At 49.0% G+C, this 12,667-nt stretch overlaps 1 protein-coding gene and 1 long non-coding RNA gene across 2 annotated transcripts; one reads left to right on the top strand and one right to left on the bottom strand.

The window, feature by feature from the left end:
* Positions 1-4,072: 4,072 nt before the first annotated feature.
* C5H4orf48 (chromosome 5 C4orf48 homolog) lies at positions 4,073-5,643 on the bottom strand. The gene is made up of 4 exons (XM_021163739.1): positions 5,437-5,643; positions 5,177-5,316; positions 4,933-5,021; positions 4,073-4,184 (listed from the first exon to the last, which is right to left on the bottom strand). The coding sequence occupies exons 2-4, from the start codon at positions 5,292-5,294 to the stop codon at positions 4,119-4,121; spliced, it is 273 nt and encodes a 90-aa protein (XP_021019398.1). The 5' UTR covers positions 5,295-5,316; positions 5,437-5,643; the 3' UTR covers positions 4,073-4,118.
* Positions 5,644-5,683: 40 nt separating this feature from the next.
* On the top strand, positions 5,684-11,966 carry LOC115031090. The gene is made up of 3 exons (XR_003836671.1): positions 5,684-5,978; positions 6,261-6,303; positions 9,993-11,966. It is a non-coding gene; the product is annotated as an uncharacterized LOC115031090 (long non-coding RNA).
* Positions 11,967-12,667: the final 701 nt, after the last annotated feature.

Here is a 12,667-nt window from a genome sequence, read left to right as displayed (position 1 = left end):
AACTGCTACATCCACTCCAGTAGTGACATGCATGACAGGCCAAAAGCCTGGATGCAGTCCTGAGGCAAAGAGTTTCACAGAAACTTAGTCTCCTGGAACTGTGGCATCCCATAGCACGTATGCTCCAATTTTGTCCTTGAGAATGGATCTGTGTGCTTCCTTTCAGTATTATTTTGTTATAGGTGCCTCCAAGCAATGACCTGCCAAATACCTAAGCAAAATTGAACTTTGCTTCCTGGCCTTCACCAATGCCCTACGTAGTCCTGGAGCCGACCCTGGGCTTGGAATTCAGTAAGAATGATGCCTATTCAGTGACATTCAGAATTGCCTCTAGTATTGTAAGAGAGATACTGAAAGAAATCAGGCTTTACTATCTACTACAGAGAGTTAGAAATCTCAGGGCAAGCTTAGCAAAGTAAGTTTAGAATTCTTATTATAGTTATGTATGGCAGACTACATTACTTATTAGTAGAAAGTCCCCCCCACACACACACACACACTATCACTCAGAATAAAAGCCAAGTTGCTCCCATATACAGGAATTTACAATGGTTTAGGAAGTAGATCAGGCTGTGGTTTTAGGAGGAACTAGAGTGCATTATTCATGAGATGGTTAGCTAGAGCAGAACTCCCTAATTAGAACCATGACTTGGGTGTGAAAGCCCTTGCCCTAGGAGTGTAAAGTCCTCACACCTGGCTTCTAAGACTATGGCTGACCTTAGAGCTGACTTTATTTCAGTTGTTTTATTGCCCAGTTCCTGCCAGTCTTTGTGTTTACATTCCTCTGTTTAGTGTAAGAGTCATTAAGCATCCGGTAACCTCATTTGTACCTTGCTGATGTGTCACCTAACTTCCCTATTTTCTTCTGTATAAAAAGTTTGATGCTCAATTTGACATTACATTCAGATTCTACACAACCTCTTGTGTTGCATCTGTCATTCATTCGCTGACTCCTTGCCCATCTGCAACTAGAGACCCGTTTCACACAGACAAAGGGACCCAGAGGGTCTGTGGCAAACAAACATTAAAATGTTTTCAGCCAGTGATGGTGGCACACGCCTTTAATCCCAGCACTCAGGAGGCAGAAGCAGGAAGATTTCTGAGTTCGAGGCCAGCCTGGTCTGCAGAGTGAGTTCCTGGACAACCAGGGCTACACAGAGAAACCCTGCCTCCAAAAACAAAACAAGACCAAACAAAGGTATTTTCAGGTGGACCAACCCAGTTTCCTTCCTCCGCACTTCCTACACAGGCCACGGGAATAGAAGTCACGAAGCCTAGAAAAAGGCAACTCTGGCAAAAGACTGCGGGTGAGCTGGGTCCCAGAACCCTGGCTAGGGGTGGCAAAAGAATGAAGGAAAGGCAGATGCACAGACACATGTACAATGAGGCTAGGGTCACTAGCACTGGAACATGGAATCTCTGCGTGTTGTAGGTACAGCACAGAGGGGGAGGAAGTCTCTGAAAAAGGTGGTGTGCAGGCCCTCAGTCCTGCCTACAAGTCTACAGGAGGAAGAAGCCACAGCTGCTGGTCTTTGCACAAGCTCCATACATTCACTCCGCACTTCATGCACTCAGGGCACCCTCTGCTCCCTAGAGGGCATCCAGTGTGGGAATGTACAGTTGTCTGGGAACAAGAACAGAGATTCAGGTAAATATGAGGGTATCCTGTGCCTAAGGCTTGGGCTGAGTGCTCAACAATAAGCAGACACCAAGGTCGGTTAGTCCAGGGCTAAGTCTAAGAAAAGAAAAGGCATCTTGGAAAGAAAATGCATGTCTTGTGCTTGACCATAACCTGGGCTGTGTTTAGTCATTCCCAATACCATACCAAGCCAATGACAAACAGCAGAGCTACATTGTGGCTCCAGGACAATGCAGGGCCCTTAGGAAAATCTAAAGGCCTTGCCAGGTAACCAGGCTAAACCTCTCCATCTCTGCGCCTTCCAAGAAACCAAGTCAAGTTCACCCAGCAGCGGCCCAAATACCAAATCTGTTGGTACAGACCTGGTGTTTGCTTAACCACAGTAGCATGAAACACAAGCAGCTCTCCTCTCCCTAGAGCCCTCAGCACAACACCCTGAACATGCTCCAGCTTTCCTCCTGCCTCCTGTCTGCTCCTTCTACTCTGAGGCTCCTCGCCTTACCTCACTGTCTTCTCAGCTCCTCTCTCCTGTCTTCACTCAGCCATGGAGAACTCAACAGTTTCCCTCTTTCTTTCTCTGGTGCCAGTTCGGGTGCTTGTCCTTACAGCTGCATTGACCTGCCCCTCCCCCAATCCTCCTCCTGTCTTTTTTAAAGTTGAGACTCTCTCTCTCTCTCTCTCTCTCTCTCTCTCTCTGTATAGTTCTTGCTGTTCTATAACTCACTATGTAGACCAGGCTGGCTTTGAACTCTCAGAGTGCCAGGATGAAAGGTAGGTGCCACCACACCCCACTTCTGTTTTCAAATTCATCTGGAATCCAACCACTTCTCACGCTACCACAGGTGGCACTGCCCAGCTAGCCTCCATCCACCATGGTACAATGATCTCAAGGGCTCATATTATCCTCTGGATTACCTAGTGTCTCTAGCAGCCACAAGCAGCCTGTTCCTACATTCCTAGAATCTGCTGGCTCAAAATCTCATAGGGCGAGAGGGATGGCTCAGTGGCTAAAAGTGCCGGCCAGGCAAGCCTGCCTGACAAACTGAGCTCAGTCCCTGGAACCCACAGTGGAAGAAGACAATTATCTCCCCAATTGTCCTCTGTGCGCGGGCATGTGCATACACACACACATTTTCAAAGACACTATAAAGCTCCAAGGAGGGTCACCTGACAAGCTGCCTCTTCTCTTTGCTCCCACAGTTCCCCATAGCCCCCCAACTCCTGCAGGATGGGTTACCAACCTCCAGACACCTTTATCCTAGCCTTTCTGACTGACTTTACTTCATTCCATAGGCACGCCCGAAGAAAAACTCTACACCATACTTTCTTGGCTATTTGTACCTAACAGCATCCATTAAATACAGAACAGTTAATCTCGAATTTAGAGTAAACAATCTCTTTGGCGTAGTACATCCCATAAACACTGTACTAAAAAGTGTTGTTTCTGTATTTGACTTGCTAGCTGTGGCAATCAACACCCAGAGCAAGGATACTCTCTGTCTCTCCTGCAACAAGGAATGGTCAGGACTGAAATCAGCCAACAGAGCAGGAGTATCCATCCACCTCAACTGCTCAGGGAGGACCCAGAACAAAAGCCTGGTTCGTGCAACACACCTGGACAGCGCTCAGGCTGAAGAGCCACCAAGGGTCTCAGCACTCCTCCATCAACGCCTCCCCCAACCCCAAGGTGAATTAGCTCCTTGTAGGACATGGGGGTAAATCAAGGAACCATGCCCCAGGAAGGCCAGTACTGTGTGTCTAGGGCAGGGCAGCTACTACAACCTCAGCCCTGATGTGCTCCTGGAAGTGTTTCCAATCGTATGTGCACACGCCCTATCTCGATTTAAGGGTGGAAAAACTTTAACTTCACTTGCACAAACTTTGCAAAAGTTTGAGAAAAAGGAGAGAGCTATCCTCACTTTGTCTGAGGTTTACTGCTAGGCATCTAACACACATGTGCCAATATAAGAGGGACCACTAACTCCCACCCAGAAGTTCCTATTAGCGTACCCAGGAGCCAAGCTTGGGGCTTCAGATAGAACTCTCCTGGAAGGTATGTTAGCCCACTGCCTGCTGTTCACTGCTGCTCCCTCCTGCAGAAGCCCTAGGTTAGGGTTCCAGAGCTCAGCTTCCACAAAGCCATGCCCACTCCAGTACAGAGAGGCCTTAGGGAACTCAGAAGGGACAGGCCAGTATCCAGACCCTCTGGCCTCCAAACAACAGCATGCTGGCTGAGGCAGGTCTGAGATGACCAATTCACTGTCAGTGCCAAGTGTGTGCATGGACAGGCAAGCACACCTCAGCAGGGTGCTTCTACAGGACAGTACCAAACACCTCCCTATCACCTGTAACAGAAAAACCAAGACCTAAAGAGGGCCCTAACAGGGCAACATGGGGGCTCTGGTGGCCAGAGCAAAACACAGGACACAGGCATGCTAGCAGGCATTTATTGACAAGGAACATCACTGGCCAAAGATCTTCAGCGTCCAGCTGGCCAGCAGGCACACAGAGCCCGGCGCTCAGCCTGCAGCAGGAGGGTCTCCGTCTGCAAAGAAACCAGAGGCAGCATAAAGATGGGGCAGAGCTCTCCTCCTTCCCAGGCCTTCCTGGCTCCTCCACTTTCATCTGGGTACCCTGCTGGGACTTTCAAGCCGCCGCCTCACCTTGCCCCTCCTTACCCTTCAGTGCTTTATCACCTCCATTTCCTCCAGAGTAGCTCCCATCGCTGGGGTCCCTCCTCACACTCATCCCTAAGCCAGAATAACCACTCCAGCCATCTTTCAACTCACATCGATACTCAAAGCATGAACTCTCGCCCCACAAAGGAGTGGATGCCTGCTCACTGAGAAGTGGAGAGAGATACCACTGTGGGGAGTATCCTTCTGACTGTGCAGGTGGGATCTTTCCTTCCTCCTGCTTCCAACAATTCTCTGTACAAGGTCAACTCCCTTGGCTACGTCCCAGGAATTGAGAGATCCAAGTTCACCCAACCTCTGAGGACCTAAGACTCCAGGACAAACACCCAGATCTCTGGTCCAACTTAGCTTTCCATTTGTCACACACCATAGCCTCTGTGCCACAGCCTCTGTTTCTTTTTACTCTGGGCTCACCTCTCACTGGAGATCCTGGTTTACGGATACACATCCCTGGAGTACACAAGATCTAGGGTCCCGAGATCTTGGCGCTGGGCATGGGGGCGTTTTCAAGTGAGACCTAGGCCCAGATCCCTAAAGTGGCTACATCTTGGGGTGCCTACAGGCCAAACCCAGACCTCCCTGACCTTGTATACTCACCCGTGCGTCCAGGCTGTAGGCGGTTTTCCGTAGGTCCTGAAGGGCGCGCTGCATGAATTCAAATGCGTGGCAATCCACGCACGGGCGGCCTGCGGGGACGCGAATCAGCGTCACGTGAGGGTGGACAGACCGAGCCACTGCCAGGGCGTCCTGGTCCCTGTCGCCCGCCCTCCAGTTCCCACCCAAGAAGTGACCGCTCAGGAAACAAAGACGCCTCCCGCACTCCCCCTCCGCGGGCACCTACTCTGCGCGGGGACAGCGCTCCCGGTGGCGGGCTCGGCGCGGGCGCCCAGCAGCGCCAAGCTCAGCAGCAGCAGCAGTAAAGTCCGTGGCGACAGCAAGGACCTGAGCGCGGGGGCCATGGCAGAAGGAGCCCAGGCCGCCCTGCAGCGAGTAGCGGTCAGCGGCGCCGCGCACCTGGCTGCACCCCGAACCGTTCCACTGATGGTGATGCCCCGGCCACGCCCACCCACAGCCCGCCACCCACAGCCCAGCCTTACTCACGTGTCCCGCGAGCTCAGGTGCGCTTAGCCCAGTCCCACCCTGCCTTGGGCCCCGTGAACACCACCCCACCCTTAGCGCGGTTCAAGGAACCGCGAACAAGCAGCGCGGGCGACTCGGGAAGACGGACCGCGACCCGCACGCGCGCGCATGCGCCTAAGCCGACCCCACCCGGGGCCCCCTGACGTCGTCGTCATAGAAACACCGCGGCCGCGCGCGCCTGGCTCTGGCCGCTTCCCCTCTGCGCGAGGCTCCGTGGCGCATCCGCGTAGGGGTGCAGCTGAGGACACCGGAGATCAGCTGAGGGTGCCTACTGCGACCTTGTCACTCTGGCCGCGCGCTCAGCCTTCGGCCAGCTCCTGCCCAGGACCCACATGCTCCCCTCATCCTCCCTGCGACCTGGGCGCTGGTTCTCCACAGTGACCGTACAGTTCCTGGCCGCCGCTGATTTCGACCTCGCGTCCCTCCAAGGCCCATTCGTGTGGGAGACCAACCCTGGCAGCCAGACCCGAGCCGGCGGGGAACAGCGCGCCCAAGCTGAGGGAGTTGGTTTCCTGATTGTCCTGACTAAAGCCTGGGAACCTCGCGATGGGTGCGGGGGTGGGGGTGGGGGTCAGGAGAGGGCCTGGGGCGCTGCGCCACACTGGTTTGTCACGGTATTGTCCTGTCCTGTCACGGTGTCTCCACCCCCATGCACAGCTGCATCTGCGTGTCAGAGGAACTCTCCTTTCCTTGGAAAGCGAGGCTCAGGGGGTGGGGATGGGGCTCCCTCCCAACTTTTCCGCAGTTTAGGCATATATTCTCCCTTCCGATCTGCTTCATTCCAGGATCTAGACTGACCATGACCATGAGCCACGCTGGAAGATCCAGGTGAGTCACCGCGCAGTCGATTGTTCCCAGGCACACCACACACACAGTCTTAAGAAAAACCACTGAGATTTCTATTCAAGTCACGCAAAATTGACCCAGAAAGTCAGCGGTGACAGGAAGGAACTGTGCTCATAAAGGAAAGACTGGTTTATTCTAAACCATGTGAGTGCCCAGGGCTGCCAAGTCAGACAAGTTACGGTAAATATTAAAGGACTTAGCAAGCCCAAGATCATTTTGACTCTCTGTCTCCACAATCACCACCGGGTTCCAGGAAGGTTGCAGCTCGCTCACCTAGGGCAGTTAGCTGAGTTCACACAAAACTGTTCTCCTTTTGGGCTCCCACTTTCCTCATCCTCACTCAGCCTGTTGCCCTCCCCTTCTTCATCTGTCCTCTTGGGGCCAGCAGCTGACTACCCTTAGGAATTTGACCCTGACTGAGTCCCCCCCCTCCCCCTCCCCCTCCCCCTCCCCCATTGAATAAACTCAAATGGCAAGTGGTCTTGTCAGCCGGGTCAATATTCTCAGCTGTCAGCCTGGAGGAGACATACCACGTTTTGGTGGTAGTTTCCCTCGAATACCCTGCTGCTTTGCAGGCTCTGAGCTAGCCCCTTTCCAGGGCCCTTAGCCATCCCACTTACCTCAGAGCCATCCTAACATTGTCCACCTGCCACCAGCCCAGGTGGGCCAATCTCATGTGTAACCAGTTACGACAGGACAGCTTAGGGCCAGCAAGATAGGTGAATGACAGACAGATGCAACACAAGAGGTTGTGTAGAATCTGAATGTAATGTCAAATTGAGCATCAAAAGCAGTGAAAACTACTTCTCATGCGTGGTGGTTTGAATGGGAATGGCTCCACCCACAGGCTCATACATTTGAATGCTTGGTCATCAGAGAGTGGCACTGTTTGAGAGGAAATAGGAGGTGTGACCTTGTTAGAGACAATGTGTCACTGGGTTTAGGGTTTCAAAAGCCCAAGCCAGGCCCAATTTCTCTCTGCTGCCTGCCGATCTGGATGTAGAACTCTCACCACCTCTCCAGTGCCATGTCTGCCTGTGTGTTCTCATGATGACAGTAGATTAAACTAGTAAAACTAAGCAAGCCCCAATTCAGTGCTTGTTCTTGTAAGACTTTACATGGTCATGATGTCTCTTCACAGCCATAGAACACCAACTAAGACATCACAAAAGCCGTACTGCCTGAGTTCACTCTCTAGAACCCATGGTGGACAGCAAGAACTCACTCCAGAAAGTTGCACTCTGACCTTATATGCACATGCTATGTTTGTGCACACACATCATGTGTGCCCCTACACCACAATAAAAACTTTTAAAAAGTGAAGGGAAAATACACCATGATTCCCTCACTAGAGGTCCCAGAGTCTTCAATTCCATAGAGACAGGAGTGGACCCTTGTCATGTTCCAAGGGTCATGTAGAGGGGAAGTATCTGTCTGGGAAGATGACAGTTCTGGAGATAGATATGATTATATTTGCACAGTAATGTGTATGTACTTAAAGCCACATTATCAGATACCTGAAAATGCAAATATATGCTCCGTGGTTTTTACCATATACTTTGTTTTGTTCTGTTTGTTTTTCAAGACTAGGTTTCTTTGTTTGGCCTTGACTGTTCTGAAACTAACTTTATAACCAAGAGGTTGTGTAGAATCTGAATGTAATGTCAAATTGAGCATCAAACTTTTTATATAGAAGAAAATAGGGAAGTTAGGTGACACATCAGCAAGGTACAAATGAGGTTACCGGATGCTTAATGACTCTTACACAAAACAGAGGAATGTAAACACAAATACTGGCAGGAACTGGGCAATAAAACAACTGAAATAAAGTCAGCTCTAAGGTCAGCCATAGTCTTAGAAGCCAGGTGGGAGGACTTTACACTCCTAGGGCAAGGGCTTTCACACCCAAGTCATGGTTCTAATTAGGGAGTTCTGCTCTAGCTAACCATCTCATGAATAATGCAATACTCTAAAACCACAGCCTGATCTACTTCCTAAACCATTGTAAATTCTTGTATATGGAAGCAACTTGGCTTTTATTCTAAGTGATAGTGTAATACCAGAGGCAATTCTGAATGTCACTGAATAGGCAACATTCTTACTGAATTCCAAACCCATGGTCAGCTCAAGGACTTTCTAGGACATTGGAACACTGGTGAAGGCTTAGCTATGTCAGAATTCAATCTTAAAATGCACTTATAATAAAATAATACTAAAAGAAAGCACGTGGATCCATACACTAGACTAATGCGGAGATAGGGTGTGAGTATACGGGTTAATGAGAACGCCAAAGCTCCAAAGATCCAGGAGGTGAGTTCCTTTGGAAACTCTATGCCTCGTGAGTGCTCCCAGGCTTCTCAGCCTGTCAAGCAGACTTCACTGGAGTGTGCGTGGCAGTCCATTATCATCATGGCAGGAGCATGGTGGCAGGCAGGCAGGCAAGCAGGCAGGCAGGCAGGCAGGCATGGCACTGGAGCAGCAGCTGAGAGCTTTACATCCTGATGCACAGGTAGCAGGCAACAAGAAAGAGAGATACTGGGCCTGCTGTGGACCTTTGAACCCTCAAGGCTCATCCCTAGGGATATACTTCCTCCAACAAGGACACATTTACTCTGTTAAGGACACCCCCCCAATCTTTCCATACAGTTCATTAATTGTAGACTAAGCATGCAAATATATGGGAGCCATTTTCATTCAGACCTTGCCTACCCATTTATTGTTTGGGTTGCTTCCACCTCTTTGCTGTTGTGAACTGCTACTAATACAGAGGAACTTTTCAAATCACTGTTGGTTCCCCCACCTCTGTTCACATTCTCCATGCAGTGGGATGGGGAGGGTGTGGCTCTGCAGGTGTCAGGCAGGGAAATGAACCACAAAGAGGTGGGAATGAAAGTTCAGACTGACTTTTTATCAACCTGGATAAAACCTTCTAGAGGGTCTTAGATACTGTTCTATTGCTGTGAAGAGACATGACCAAGGCAACCCCATGCTAGGGGCTTATTGCCAATATATTTAAGAAATAATTTCTTAATTATATATAATTATAATTTGGAATTAAGTTTCCTGTTGTAATACAACCCTCAATGCACAAGGAACCGTAATTATATTGAAAATCACTCAGGGTAAATGTCCTTTCTTCCAAGAATATGGGTTCTAGAGATAAGAAACCTGTACTAGCTTAAGGACCTAAGGAAAGATCTAGCCTTGTCTTGGTCATACAGATAGTGTTGCCGGTCATTTGGGCTATTAGGCATCTCTCTGGTCCTGGTTGTGGGAGCTTAATATGGCCTGGACCAACAGATAACACAGATCACCACCCAACTGTTAGTCACCACCAGTTACTCACTTTCTGCATGGAAGAACATATTTTTACATCTTTCCCTGTGTGCTTGACCTTCCTGGTTTCTCTGGAAATCTGCGGGCACAGGACCTTTGTGCCATACCCCAACCTGTCTGCAGTTCCCATCCTATTTCTAGAAGTCTCTGACATAGCTTCAAAGCTTCAAGGTCACCACCTTGTCAACATCTTTTGCCACACCTCCCCCTGCCCACTGTATGCAGCTAAGGTCACCATCTCTGTGACATTTCTCATACCCCTCTGCCCACCCCACACTACCACATGGCCTCATTAGGACACTAATCCTACCAGGTCATATCCTCTGTATCTTCAGGTTCCGTAACTACTTCTTTGATGCCTTGTTTCTGCTGCTATAACAAAACATGAAGTTGGGTGCTTTATGAAGAAAAGAGGTTTGTTTGACTTACAATTTTGAAGGCTGAAAAGCATGGCACTAGTCCCTGGTAAGTCTCCATGGTGTGTGACAACACAGCAGAGAAGCCAAGAAGAGAACCCACCTTCTGTATACAGAAGGATCAATCACAAGCTATAGTCTCCCTTAAAGCAACAGCTCCCATGAAGTTTCATGCTACAGACCAGCATTTGTCACTTCCTAGTGTGGAATCCCCATGCCTAACCTTGCTCTAAACTCTAGAAGTTCTAATAGCAGGGGCCAGCTCTCAGGTGGGTTCACTGGTCCCAAAGAATGTGGCCAGAGAAATCACCATGCAGACAGGGAGACAGAGGAGAGGAGGTAGAAAGAGAGAGTGTACACACAGAGAAATGGAAAGAGAGAGAGAGAGAGAGAAAGATAACAAAATGTCTGTATTATGTAGAAAGAATCTCTTGTGTACTGTGTGAAAGCATCAGGTGATAAGAGAGCTGATCAGACAATTAGCTGGAGAGAAGAGATAGGGCAGAACTTCTAATCCCAGTGAAGAGGTCCAAAGGGAGACCAGAACACCGTGGAGGACCACAAGGAGAAGAAGGTTTGGAGAGACCAGGCGCATTCACTGAGATGGCTGTGAGAAAGTAGCCATGAGGACACACATGAGCCAGAACAAACCAGGGGGAGACGCAGATGCAGGTAAAGGACCATTTTGCTGGGCAGTAGCAGCCTAGTTGGGTTATAATAGTTTGGAATCTGCCCAGCTATAAGTGATTGCAGCTCTTTCATTAACCAACCAGAGGTGATGGAAAGCAATTTTTATATAATGAAAACAGAGCTTCTTGACCATGCTGTCATCTAGACTGTAACCAGATGTCTGGACATAGAAATCAGCATCTGAATGCCCAGTGCACAGAACCATCCTCCATCAGGATTGTATAGGAAAGAACCTCTTAGGAGGGGAAGCCCAGCCTTAGCCTTCCACACCTGTGTTCACTTTAACGAAACATTCCTTCACGTGTTTGCTGCAGCAAAACACCATCCATCGGACTTTCGAAAGAACCTTTAAGTTCCCACCTCACCCTTTGCCCCGTTAACCTTTCTTTCCCACTACCTCAGGTGGGTGGTGGGCTAGAAGGAAGATTGGAACATTGAAGAAACCTTATTAAAGTAGATTTTGAAAAATCTAATCCAAGAAGGGTGGGGTTGGTCGCAGAGATGGTTTGGTCCTCAGAATGTTTGCCAATATCTAGGGCATTCAGGTCTGTTATGGGGTCTCTGGGGGACTGGTATTGGGGCCACCTGCTTAGAGAGACTACCCATTGTGTGATGTTTTGGGGGGTAGGGAGATGAGGGTGTGGTGTCAGAGGTTTGCCTTTCTACACTCAATCAGGAAGCTGCCCTTTCGAGCTATTGCCTGTGCCTGTCTGGCTGCGGGATGTGATGTGTGAGTCTATGAAGCATGCATCTATGGGACTCCAGGGAACCCTGAGAATGGGCCCTTCCTGAGAAACCTGGCAGCCTCCCACACTCACTGCGGCTTCTACCTCATTAGGCTGGGAAGGAATAAGACCACTACCACAATTTTAAATCAAATTTGAATGAAGCAAGCTGGATTTTATTGGGGTGCATTGAAGAGCTGGGTAGCAACTGCCTCCTAAGTTGGGCAAAGATAACAGTCCCAAATCCATTTCCTGGGACCCTTTTAAGGAATAAAATCACAAGTAGTTGCAAAGTAGGTTTACAAAAGAGAGAGATGGAATAAAGGAAACACAGAAAAATCTCAAAAAAACAAAGACAAAAAACCCAAACAACAAACACCACACCACCACATGAACAGGGAGGGTCTCAGAGGATCATGGTGTTCTCAAAATCAAGTCAGGGTCGTGGGTTCAGGCAGGTCAGGCTCCAGGAAACAGATTGAAAAACAGAAACTCAGCTCTCTTAGTAAATGGATATATATATATATATATATATATATATATATATATATTAGCAATACAGCACAATAGCTCCTGCCTTCAAAATGGAGTCAGGCAGGTTCCTCAGTTTCTATCTGCTACTAGTTCATGATCATTGAGTGGTCAGGAGAAAGTGAAATGGGGGCATATTAGCGATGGCCCTGGACCACTAATACTTCCAGCCATCAGCTAAAGTGGGTCCTCATGACCTTGCAAGCAACATGGTCAATCAAGGCCTTGAGTCCAGAAGAGAAGTGTCCTGGGCAATGAGTAATGTGTGGAGAAATCAGACACACCAGGAACAGGGCCTCTCAGGGAGGTAAGGCCACAGTGAACCAAGAGGGTGCTGGCTTTTAAGTGACTGTGCCAAGGGGTTTGTAAAAGAGAAAGTTGAAAAAAGCAAGAAATGGTGGAAAGAAAACATCAGAGATTTACAGAAAATGGCATTTAAAGATGTTTTATTACTTAAAAGCCTGTTTTGACAGTGAGACAGATCTGTTCCTTGTGGCACCTCCATTCTACTTCAAAGCAGATGATGAGCTCTGAAGAATTTCCATGTGGAGTCTCTCTCTTGATCAGTCATCTCAAACCCAGAACACTGAGGGTTTTGAAGACCACCTATCTATAACACATCTGCATAGGCAAATACTGCTTGTTTCT

The sequence above is a fragment of the Mus caroli genome, chromosome 5 (assembly GCF_900094665.2).
Source record: "Mus caroli chromosome 5, CAROLI_EIJ_v1.1, whole genome shotgun sequence".
Lineage (NCBI taxonomy): Eukaryota > Metazoa > Chordata > Mammalia > Rodentia > Muridae > Mus > Mus caroli.
This window is presented reverse-complemented; position numbering and strand designations above follow the sequence as displayed.